The following is a 12,395-nucleotide window of genomic DNA, read 5'->3' as shown; positions in this document are numbered from 1 at the left end:
ACCATAGCTTTCATTATATGGACCTTTGTCGACAAAGTGATATCTCTGCTTTTTAATACGCTGTCTAGGTTGGTCATAACTTTTCTTTCAAGGAGCAATCATCTTTAAATTTCATGGCTGCAGTCACTGTCCACTGTGATTTTGAAGCCCAAGTAAACAAAATCTGCTACTGTTTCCATTTTTTCCCATCTGTTTGCCATGAAGTGATGGAACCAGATCCCATGATCTTAGTTTTCTGAATGTTGAGTGTTAAGCCACCTTTTTCCCTCTCCTCTTCAGCCTTCATCAAGAGGCTCTTTAGTTCCCCTTCAATCTCTGTCTGCCATAAGGGTGGTGTCATCTGCATATCTGAGGTTGTTGATATTTCTCCTGGCAATCTTAATTCCAGCTTGTGATTCATCCAGCCCAGCATTTCACACAATGTACTCTACTAAAGAGCCTCTTGATGACAGTGAAACAAGAAAGTGAAAAAATTGGCTTAAAACTCAATATTCAGAAAACTAAGATCATGGCATCTGGTCCCATCACTTCATGGCAAATACATGGGGAGTGGAAGCTGACAGGCTTTATTTTTGGGGCTCCAAAATCACTGCAGATGGTGAGTGCAGACATGAAATTAAAAGGCGCTTGCTCCTTGGAAGGAAAGTTATGACCAACCTAGACAGCATATTAAAAGGCAGAGACATTAACTTTGCCAACAAAGGTCCATCTAGTCAAAGCTATGTTTTTTCCAGTAGTCATGTATAGATGTGAGAGTTGGACCATAAAGTAAGCTGAGCACCAAAGAATTGATGCTTTTGAATTGTGGTGTTGGAGAAGACTCTTGAGAGTCCCTTGGACTACAAGGAGATCCAACCAGTCCATCCTAAAGGAAATCAGTCCTGAATATTCATTGGAAGGACTGGTGCTGAAGCTGAAACTCCAATACTTTGGCCACCTGATGCAAAGAACTGACTCACTTGAAAAGACCCTGATGTTGGAAAAGATTGAGGGAAGAGAAGGGGACAACAGAGGATGAGATGGTTGGATGTCATCACCGACTCAATGGACAAGAGTTTGAGGAAACTCTGGGAGTTGGTGATGGACAGGGAGGCCTGGTGTGCTGCAGTCCATGGGGTCACAAAGAGTGGGACACGACTGAGCTACTGAACTTAACTGAACTCTGCATATAAGTTAAATAAGCAGGGTGACAATATACAGCCTTGACGTACTCCTTTCCCTATTTGGAACCAGTCTGTTGTTCCATGTCCAGTTCTAACTGTTGCTTCCTGACCTGCATACAGGTTTCTCAGGAGGCAGGTAAGATGGTCTGGTATTCCCATCTCTAAGACTTTTCCAGTTTGTTGTGATCCACAGAGTCAAAGGCTTTAGTGTAGTCAGTGAAGCAGAAGTAGATTTTTTCTGGAACTCTCTTGCTTTTTCTACGATCTGACATATATCGATATAATCAACACAGAACAAGTAATTGGCACATATAATGCACACCTTAATTATACACTGTTGACCGACAACAATAAGAGACCAGCAAAATGGGTTTATTCGGAAACAGCCAAGAGTTGCAATTTGGAACATGCACTCTACGGCAAACCACAGGCAAGTCTGGAGGAAACAGAAGTGGCAATCCTTTAACAGAGCAGAAGGGAGAATTTGGAAGGGCCCATCTAAGCAGAGCCCACTGGGGGAAACTGAGAGCCTGGCATGTAAGCGGTCCTTCCCTGGCGGGCTTGTTGCCACGAGCGGAGAAATCCTTCCTTCCTCCTCCTGTTAGTAAAGTAACGCAAGGCACTCTCTTCCTATTGCGTCTGCAATTAATGTAGTGTGGCAGGGTGTGGTTGGGCTTCCCAGATGGCTCAGTGGGTAAAGAACCTGCCTGCAATGCAGGAGATGCCAGAGAAATGGGTTTAATTCCTGGGTCGGGAAGATCCCCTGGAGGAGGGCCTGGCAGCCCACTCCAGTATTCTTGCCTGGAGAGTCCCACGACAGAGGAGCCTGGTGGGCTGCAGTCCACAGGCTGCAGTCTGAAGTGACTGAGCACACGGCACACGCACAGTGTGTGCTTGCGCCCTCTTCTGGACTCCTGACTCCAATTTATTTTTTTAAATTTTTGACCATGCCGCTTGTGGGGTCTTAGTTCCTGACCCAACCCTCAGCCCTCAGCAGTGAAAGTGCAGAGTCCTGACCCCTGGACAGCCAGGGAATTCTCTTTGACTCCACTGTATTTTATTTAAAGATCAATTTATCTGTCTGGCTGTGCTGGGCCTTAGCTGCAGCACATACGATCTTAGTTGCAGCATGCCTGAACTCTTGGTTGCATGTGGGATCTAGTTCCCCAACCAGAGCTCAAACCCAGGCCCCCTACATTGAGAGCCTGGAATCTTAACCACTGGACCACTAGGCAAGTCCCTCCGACTCGCTTTTAAACGAGGTTTCTGTTTCTTAATTTTTATAACATTAAGGTGCACAATGTCATGATTTCATACACATACATATTGCAAATTATGATGAGGTGAGATAATACATCCTTCACCTCATATAATTACCATTTTGCTGTTTTTGTTACAGTGAGTACATTTAGGATCTACTTTTAGCAACTTTCAAGTACATAATACCTGTTAACTAGAGTCACTGTGCTGTGTGTTACTAGAACCCTGGAACTTCTCCATCTTATAAACGGAAGTCTGTACCCTCAGACCTTCAGCTCCCATTTCCCCAATGCCAGTGCCCAGCAACCACCATTCTACTCTGCTTCTATGGTGATTTTCAATTCCACATGTAAGCGCAATTATATATTTGTCTTTCTCTAACTTAATTAGCAAAATGTCCTCCAGGTTCATTCATGTTGTTGCAATTGGCAGGATGGCCTTTTTATGGCTAAATAATATTTCATTATATGTAATTCCAAATATCACTCATTTCTTTATTCATTCATCCACAGATGAACACTCAGGTTGTCTCCATGTCTTGGCTATTGCAAAAATGCTGCAGTGAGCATGGGGGCACAGCACTTCAAGATACTGGTTTGTTCCTTTGTAAACACCAAAGTGGTATTGCTGGCAGTCCTATTTTCAACTTTCTGAGAAACCAGGATGTAATTAAGTTTTCAAGAGGTCTTATGGCTTCGCCTTAATCCCGTCTGACTGATATCCTTGTAAGAGAAGGGGATGAGGACGAGGCCTCAGGAGAAGTCAGCTCTGCCTTCCTCGATCTGGGACTTCCAACTTCCAGAACTAAAGAGAAGAAATGTGTATTGTCTAAGTCCCAGTCTGAGAGCTTTGTTACTAGCACCTCTAGAAAAGGAATCCAACACTAACCAGGCCCTCAACAAATATTTCTTAAAATTAAGTTGAAATAAAAGAGCTATCAAGGTTCTCTTTTAATCACAATGCTTTGCACCTATTGAATATTTACTGTGACTGAAAAGAGTCTAAGGCAGTTTCAAATCTGAATCCAAAGACATTTTTTTAAATTCCCAAGATCTGTAAGATTAAAACCAATATTCCTGGGAATTTCGTCCATCTCTAGGATAAAACCAGTCCAGCGTCTCTTCAGTCACAGTTACTGCAGACGGCTAACAGGAATAGTACCGCACGACAGCCACGCGACAGGCCTTCCAGACCCTCCGGGCCAGGCGGGAAGGGGCTCCTGGACCAGAGGACCCGCCGCGGTTGCTTCTAGGCGGGGTCAGTGTCCGGGGCGTGTCCTGTAGGCAGGCCCTCGGCTCGGCCACCGGAAAGCCGGCTTCAGAGCGGCGTGCTGGGCGGCCCCGGGCCAGCAGGCGGGACGAGGCGCAGGCGGGCAGGCGGCCGGCAGAGGCCCGGGCGGGCCCGCAGCCGCACTGCTCGCAGGGCCGCAGACCTGCCCCAGCGACGCGGCAGGGCCCGGGAGGCCCGGCGGGAGGCGCCGCGCGCCTGTGGAGGCGAGACGCTCCTCCACATCAAGAAACGGACGAGCTGCACGGCGGCTCCGCGCCCCTCGTGCGCCAGCCGGCCGGGGCGGCTCCGGGGCCGAGTCCCCCGCTGCTCACCCGGAGCTACGCGCCGCGGTCCGCCAGCCGCACCGCAACACAGGCTGCTTCTGACCGAGACGCAAAATGAGTGAGTCCTCCTCAGACCGTTGGCGAGTTAAAGAAAGATACAGTGAGTTTCCAGAGTTATGCCTGTGGCTGATTCATGTTGATGTCTGACAGAAAACAACAAAATTCTGTAACGCAATTATCCTTAAAAAAATAAATTTTTATCAGATTTTTATAAAATTTAAATAAATAATTATCAGTTAAAAAATAAATTAAAAAATAGTTGTTAGGGACCAAAAGAACAGCCAAAACGCTAGCCTTCTTCGCCCCGCCTCACACGAGTCCCGCCCCCTCACGAGTCCCGCCCCCGTGTCTGCTCTGGCCTATCACGAGCCGCGTGTCTCACTAGTCCCGCCCCCACGTCGTCCCCACCCTATCCCGCGGCGCTTTCGCACCACACCGCCTTCCCATTTCCCTGCTCGTGGCGCGCCCGCTCTGACCCTTGACCTCTCCGCGGACTTTCCCGCGCCTCTGAGCCCCGCCTCCCAGAGCAGGAGCCCAGCCCCCGCCCTCGCCCTGGGCCTATCCTGCGTCGCGCCGCACACGAGCCCCGCCCCATCCTCTCCCTAGGCCTATCCCGCGTCTCGTCGCGTACTAGTCCCGCCTCCGCTCCACGCCGGGTTGGCGCGCGGCTGTGACGTCACGGGCAAGAGAGGCGCGGCGGCCGAGCGGAGCCGCTCCGGGCAGCGGCCATGCCCAAGCGGGGCTGCCCCTTCGCGGATGGGGCCCCGCTGCAGCTCAAAGTGCGTGTCGGCCAGAGAGAGCTGAGTCGCGGCGTTTGCGCCGAGCGCCTCACGAGAGAGATTTTCGGTGAGTGCGGCGAAGCGGGGCTGGGCGGGGGGTCTCCGCCGGCCGCGCCCCCTGGAGCCGGGGCCCGTGTTCCCCGCCGCCTGACCGGGCTTAGAAGCCGCGAGTAGGACGGCGTGAATGCTCCCGCGTCCACGACCTGCCCCTTCCCCTCCTCCTGGAACGGACGGCTTCTGCGTGGGGCCGAGTCGGGGCTTGGTCCTGCGGGAATACTGGACTCACAGGAGCCCGCTCTGATCTGACCGGCCCAGCGAGAGGCTTCCGGGTCCCGCCTCCCGGGACTCGTCCCGGTGGGAAAGCCTGCAGAGGCACCCCTTCTAACCCGAGAGGCTTGCGTGGAGCGCGCCCTCCTTGCCAGGCGGTGCCGCTGCGGGAGACCCTGCCTCCCGGTCTGCTGGGGAGGCCAGTCGAAACCCAGAGGGGCCGAAGGACCACCTGCAGGCTGTCAGGTCTCCTGGAGAAACAGAGTCAAAGCCAGATCCTGCGGACTTAGGCAGGCAGAGAGGGAAAGGAAGGAAATTCTTGGCACAGGGAACAGCCTGTGCAAAAACCGGGGAGCTGGAGTGTGCTGTCTGGCTCAGCACGGCTAGAAGAAATGTGAGGGCCCTGACCTAAGCCTTCTCTGACTTCCTCATGCACATTTTTGAGTGCATGGATAATACTGATCATCACTTTGGAGAGGTTAGCAGGTGATGTAAATGAGTGAAGCCTAGGGTACTTGGGCCAAACTGTGATTGTTACTCTTTCAGGACATTCCAAAAATGGAAACACTGCAAACAGAGAGAAGAAAGGGGTTCCCTGGTGGCTCAGACAGTAAAGAATCTTCCTGCAATGAGGGAGACCTGGGTTTGATCCCTTGATGGAGAAGATCCCCAGGAGGAGGGCATGGCAACCCACTCCAGTATTCTTGCCTGGAGAATCCCATGGACAGCGAAGCCTGGTGGGCTACAGTCCATGTGGTTACAAAGAGTCAGACACGACTGAGCGACTAACACGCACACACAAGTCAGTCCAGCTCTTGACCACGATGTCCTGGAGCATTTTCAGAGCTTGTCCCATGCAGGGCCCATTGGGGAGGGAGTGCTAGGCTCCCTGGACATTCTCTGAGAAGGGGAGGACATCGGGAGGCCTGTGTAAACTCATGTGTAATGATTTCCAAGTCTTTAACTCTGGCCTCTTTATGTTGAACTGGCCATAGGCCCTTGAAGACAAATGTTAGTGTTGCCACATGACCTGCCTGCCCCCCAGTCCCATCCTGTTATGAACGGGGAGACTGGAGGAGGAGGACCTGGGTGTGGCAGGCTGTCATCACTTCAGCTGAGTTATCAGCCACGTGTTTCTGTCGATATCACCCAGCGCCAGCAGCTTCTAATGCCTCCACCCTGGCTCTCTTGGGACAGGGCAGACAACCACAGAGCATTCCTGGGGCTGGCGCCTAGCATTTGACCTTGCGAAAGCTGCTGCTCAGGGGTGGGGAGATGTCCGGGTCCCACAGAGGTCTGGAAAGTTCTGGGGTATCTTGTCAGGAGCCAGCTATGGCTGTGCCTTTTGCCAGCAGCTCTGCAGCAGCCGAAAGGTTGCAGGCTCAGCTCTGAGTCTCTTGCTGTGCTTTAGTTGGTGATCCACAGCGCAGAAAGAAATGGAGAAGGAGATGGCAACCCACTCCAATATTCTTGCCTGGAGAATCCCAGGGACAGAGTAGCCTAGTGGGCTACCGTCTATGGGATCGCACAGTCAGACACGACTGAAGCGACTTAGCAGCAGCAGCAGCAGCAGCACAAAGCTTCCTCTGTCAAAGGAGGCCTGCTTGTGGGTTCTGGGGAGGAGGTGTGAATAATGAGCAGAGTGACGGGACGGGGAGCCCAGGTGGGGCTGCAGGGTGCAGAACCTGGCTGGCGGAGGTGCCCGCTGAGCCCGGGCAGAAGGGCAGCCTCGCCGGGGGCAGCGTGGTCCCGGGTGGCTAGAAGACTGCTTAGAGGAGGGCTCAGCACGCGTGGCTCTGGGAACAGGCGGCCCCAAATGGGCTTCCGCACCGCAGAGGTGTAAGCGGGCAATGCTTATCCTCCCCAGAGAAGACCACGCAGCTCCTCTTCCGCGGGGCCCAGGCCTGCATGGACCCTGCGTGGGAGGAAGGCTGCGCCATCGTCCACATGCCAGAGTCCCCGAGGCCTGGCCCCACAGAAGCCCCTCGGGCTGCGCGCGGGCAGATGCTGATCGGGCCTGACGGCCGGCTGACCCGGAGTCGAGCGCAGGCCTCCGAGACTGGTGAGTAAGGCCGACGGCAGGCACTTCCCAGGTCTCTGCTGCAGGCAGGATGGGGCGGGAGCTCTTCCTCCTGGGCTGTCGGGAGCCGGACCGGAGTCTGATGATGCTAGCGGGGCGAGTACCTGGAGGCTCCCACCGCAGGAGGCTCTGCCCCCTCTGATGTGTGGGAGCTGTGAACAGCTCTAACTGTTCGATCAGAAAGGAGCAGACACCCCTCTGGGTGGCCCTCGTGGGTGTCCTGCCTGCTTCCCACCTGTAGCTCATCCGCGTCCCTCTGCATGTGCGGTAGCCTCAGACTGCCACGTGCATCACTGGCTAAGAACTACCCCCGCCGGGGGCCCAGGCACCCCTGTGTTAAGCCGGGACACGGGGACCACACTTTGAGACCCAGCTGTGAGACTCACCAGGGGTTGAAGGCCTGGCGAGTTCTGCTGCAGCTGGTCAGGGGAAGAGCTAGCCCAGGCTCGCGACCTCTGGGTGGTGAGAGTTGCAGGTGGGCCTCACGGAAGCCAGCTGGGATCTCCCCCGGTGAACGGGTCCAAGCGCCGCGCTTCCGCACAGTTTGACTAGTGGTGGGTCAGGCGCTGGAGGAGGGCGGCCCCAGCCCCAGGGCTCCCAGTCACCATTGGGCTGACCGGTGTTTCTTCCCCACAGACCCGGCTGGGGCGGCGTCAGGAGCCTGCTCGTCGTGCGTGCGGGCAGTGGATGGGAAGGCGGCGTGTGGCCAGTGCGAGCGGGCCCTGTGTGCGCGCTGCGTGCGCACCTGCTGCAGCTGCGGAGTGGTGGCCTGTGCCCTGTGCGCCCTTGTGGAGTGAGTGAGGGCCCTGTGGGCGGGGCCTCCCCCTGGAGTGAGTGCGGCCCTGTGGGCGGGGCTCCCCCGGTGGAGTGAGTACGGCCCTGTGGGCGGGGATCTCCCCTCTGGAGTGAGTGCGGCCCTGTGGGCGGGGCCCCCCCCTGGAGTGAGTGTGGGCCCTCCTTGTCCTCCCGCCTCCCCCAGCTGCCTGGTCCCCAGACACCCGCAGAGCCCACCACTGACCTGCCTGTGTCTTGTGGCCGTGACAGGCCAGGCACCCTGCCCTGTATGATGAACACATGACATGCTCCAGTGCCCCCTGGAGGCCGGGCCTTGGCCTCCGAGCTGCAGCGTGGCTCTGGAAGTGGGCGTCCTGCCCGCACCTGGTGACCCCTTGGCCCTCGACTGTGGTGGGGCTGTGGGCCAGGCCACTGCTGAGAGCCGGGCCTGGGCTCCTGAGCGCTGACACTGTGGCGCCCGCCTGGGGCAGCTGCCACCTCCCAGCCCGTCAGCTTCTTCCCCAGGGCTGTCTCCTGCCCTTTGCTACATTGCCTCTTCCCTGCCCCGCTGGAGTCGTCAGGGGCCAGTAAGCCCTGCTGCACAGCTGGGGGCTGCCTGGGGCGGCAGGCCAGCATGAGGCCTGAACTGCGCTCTGTGGCTGGTGGGGCCACTCCAGCAAGCGCCCCATATGTTCACCATCACCCCCCGCAGGTGGACGTCCACCAGGGGCTGGTGTCTGGGGGCTGAGGGGGTCTCCTCGGGGTGCCCCTTGTCAGCGGACTCCGCACTTCGGCCTTGCCTCGGGCCCCTGAGCTGCCTCCCTTGGGCGTGTCCAACTCCGGGGGCCTGGCCATGGCAGGCCACCTGGGGCATGGGACCCCCTCATGACTGCCTCCGTCTGGGCCGGGCGGGTACGCAGCTCATGGGCACTCAGCCCTAACGCAGCCCCTCTCCCCACCGCGGTCTCTCAGCTACGGGGGTGATCTTCATGAGAAAGTGCTGTGCTCCAGCTGCGCTGTGTTCGAGGCCTGAGCCAGTGAGTGGACTGCCAGCCACACCGACTGAGGGGCGGGGGGGTGCCTTTTCTCTTGTGTCCTGTGCTCCTGACGACTGAAGACAATAAATCCTCTATATTTGGACAAGAGGGCTCACTTGGCGGCGCTCCTGGGCCCTGTGACCCGCCGGCTCCACACGGCAGAGCCTTGAGCCCTCTGGGGTGGGCCGAGTCTCAGACTGTCCCTGAAAGGCCACCAGGCACACTGCCGCCTCAGGGCCCAGACCCGGGTGACCTGCCTGCCCCTGCCCAGGCGGGTGGGTTCTGGCTAGGGGTGCAGCCCGTGGGGCCTGAGGGAGGCAGCTGACAGGCGGGCCACGGGCCGGTTCCCACACACGGACCCCTGCAGCACTGTGGGCCAGGAGGAGCTGGCGGGCAGTCAGCCCTGCTCCCCAGAGAGAGAGGTGTGCTGCGGCGGGCAGCCGGGATGCTGGCAGCTGGAGGGTTGTCCCAGTAACAGCAATCCTTAGGGGGCTGGGACAGGGCAGGGTTTGCCCCCATGGGTGGAGCCTGGGACCCTGGAGCTGGGAGACGGAGGGCCGCGAGGAGGCCTTAGGTCTAAGAAAGGGGGTCACAAGTGAGACCCGGGCCTTCTGAGCTGAGAACACTCAGAGGCCGCCTGGCTCAGCCCTGGGAGCGTAGCTCAAGCCCCTGGTCAGGGTCGGGGTCACCTCCGGCCCCACGTCCACCTGCAGACCATGACCCCGGCAAGCACGGGAAGAGAGGCTCGGTGTCACCCACCGCTGGGGACACAAGTCACATGGGAGGAGTGGCCTCGCCCCATTGGGGCGGCGCTGCAGTCACCAGCACTCCCACCTCTGGCAAACACCCTGCGGGGAAACGAGCCTGTGCACCTATGTTCACAGCAATGCCATTCACAAGAGGACAGAGGAACGTGTCCATCTGGGGAGCCAACACGGCCCATCCCTACAGTGGAATAGGGTCTGGCCTTAAAAAGGAAGGAAACCCTGACAGACTACAGGACAGACGGACCCAGAGGATGTCGCGCTGAGGAAAGGAGGCCAGCTGCCACAGGACAGTCCTGTGATTCCACTCACAGAGATGGCAGCGGAGGGGTGGGGGCCAGGAGTGGGGTGCAGGTGGGCAGTGAGCGGAAGGGGGATGTTTCTGGAGGAGGAGGCGGTGGTGGTATGACCACGTGAGTGCACTGAATGCCGCCGGACTGGCCGAAGCGGTAAACTTGACGTGTTTTACTGATTAAGGATATTTTAAATGTTAAAAAGACAGCTGTTGAAAGCAAAAACAATGTGTGTGGGGGTTTTGAACATCGTGGGAACAAGCTATGAGCACAGCACGGAGCCGGGACGTGCAGGTGTGCAGTCCGAGGACTGCGCGTTGCTGGGTCTCAGGCAGGCTGATGAGTCAGTTAACAGGCTGAGGGCCAGGCACAGCCACATCCTCCCTGCAGAGCGCTTGTTCTGAATTACTCCTGGGTCCTGAAACTGAAACAGCAGTGGGAAAGCTGGTGAAACATAAATAAGCCATAAAAGACAGAAAATGGGATGTCAGACAACAGTCATTAATCCAAAATGAGGCAGAGAGAGAGGAAAGAAGGCATAAAGCAGCAGCGAGGCGCACAGGGGAGCAGCACGATGGTGCTCGGGGTCAGCCACGACGAGATCCGAGGCGCACAGGGGAGCAGCACGGTGGTGCTCGGGCTCGGCCACGACGAGATCCGAGGCGCACAGGGGAGCAGCACGGTGGTGCTCGGGCTCGGCCACGACGAGATCCGAGGCGCACAGGGGAGCAGCACGGTGGTGCTCGGGCTCGGCCACGACGAGATCCGAGGCGCACAGGGGAGCAGCACGGTGGTGCTCGGGCTCGGCCACGACGAGATCCGAGGCGCACAGGGGAGCAGCACGGTGGTGCTCGGGCTCGGCCACGACGAGATCCGAGGCGCACAGGGGAGCAGCACGGTGGTGCTCGGGCTCGGCCACGACGAGATCCGAGGCGCACAGGGGAGCAGCACGGTGGTGCTCGGGCTCGGCCACGACGAGATCCGAGGCGCACAGGGGAGCAGCACGGTGGTGCTCGGGCTCGGCCACGACGAGATCCGAGGCGCACAGGGGAGCAGCACGGTGGTGCTCGGGCTCGGCCACGACGAGATCCGAGGCGCACAGGGGAGCAGCACGGTGGTGCTCGGGCTCGGCCACGACGAGATCCGAGGCGCACAGGGGAGCAGCACGGTGGTGCTCGGGCTCGGCCACGACGAGATCCGAGGCGCACAGGGGAGATCCGAGGCGCACAGGGGAGCAGCACAGTGGTGCTCGGGGTCAGCCACGAGGAGATCCGAGGCACACAGGGGAGCAGCACAGTGGTGCTCGGGGTCAGCCACGACGAGATCCGAGGCGCACAGGGGAGCAGCACAGTGGTGCTTGGGATCAGCCATGACGAGATCCACTGCTGGGGGTGGGCCAGGCACCCCCGAGGAATGAAACCCTCAGACAGCCCAGACAACAGTGAGAGCAGCCAACCCCCTTGTTGACAAGAAATCCACTTCCAGGATAGAGGCAAATTCAGAGGGAAAGCGTGGCTGAGTGTTGAACGATGAGCCATCTTTGAGCAGACATTCCTAGGCTGGCATCTACTTTGGGGAAGGTGCCGATCCTATGCCATCCCGAACCCCAGCCTGGTCGGCCCCTCACCAGGAGCTGCTCACTGGTCTGACCCGTGGGCACCCCAGATGCTAAAGGCGCTTCTGTTCCCATCTCCCTGTCCCTTGGGGGGCCAGCCTAGTGAAGGACGGGGACGGGGGCGGGCATTACAGCCTCCCTTGCAGGCCAGGCTGCCCTGCAGGGCCTCACTGTCCCAGGGCCATGATTCACCAGTCCCCTCCAGGTCTGTGGCCTTGCCGGCGAGGACAGGATGGCCCCGTGAATTTCACCCTGAGGTGCCTGACTCCCCACACCCCACCACTCTGCCAGGGAGGTGCCTCCAGAGCCCCACCTCTTGGAAGGTCCAGATGTTTTGGGGTCTTTGCCCCTGGTTCATCCCTCTTGGCCCAACCCACCTGGATGGGACACAGTAAGACTGCGCTTGTGTCCGGGCCCATGACCTTGAAGCCTGTCCCAGGCCAAGGAATGTCCCTGGGGCCATCACCCCGTCTCCCAAGGGGGTTCCGCGAGAAGGAGCAGCTCAAGCCCCTCTCCCTGGCCAACTGCCCCCACCATGCCCCAGCTTCAGCTTCAAAGGCACACCCCGGGTTTCCACACCACATTGGCCACGTTGGGGTACCATTTGCTTGAAGCTTGGGGATCATCAGGTGGTGCTGTGTTGTCTGGTTTCTACATTTCCCCTTTTTTCTGGTGTTAAATGCACACCTCCACAAGACCCTGCTTTCAGCTCTCTGGGGCACATACATATTCGCAGGCGTGAGCCTACCG

The 12,395-nt window shown here is 57.8% G+C and overlaps 1 protein-coding gene across 1 annotated transcript; it reads left to right on the top strand.

The window, feature by feature from the left end:
• The first annotated feature begins 4,660 nt into the window (after positions 1 to 4,660).
• SIVA1 (SIVA1 apoptosis inducing factor) lies at positions 4,661 to 9,079 on the top strand. The gene is made up of 4 exons (XM_088829820.1): positions 4,661 to 4,882; positions 6,950 to 7,144; positions 7,799 to 7,955; positions 8,909 to 9,079. Exons 1-4 carry the CDS (start codon positions 4,765 to 4,767, stop codon positions 8,967 to 8,969), a joined length of 531 nt encoding a protein of 176 aa, XP_088685946.1. The 5' UTR covers positions 4,661 to 4,764; the 3' UTR covers positions 8,970 to 9,079.
• Positions 9,080 to 12,395: the final 3,316 nt, after the last annotated feature.

This window comes from Moschus berezovskii, chromosome 21, assembly GCF_049115385.1.
Source record: "Moschus berezovskii isolate FMDL1 chromosome 21, NW_MosBer_1.0, whole genome shotgun sequence".
Taxonomy (NCBI): Eukaryota; Metazoa; Chordata; class Mammalia; order Artiodactyla; family Moschidae; genus Moschus; species Moschus berezovskii.
Note: the sequence above shows the minus strand (reverse complement) of the source record. Positions and strands in the feature narration are given on the sequence as shown.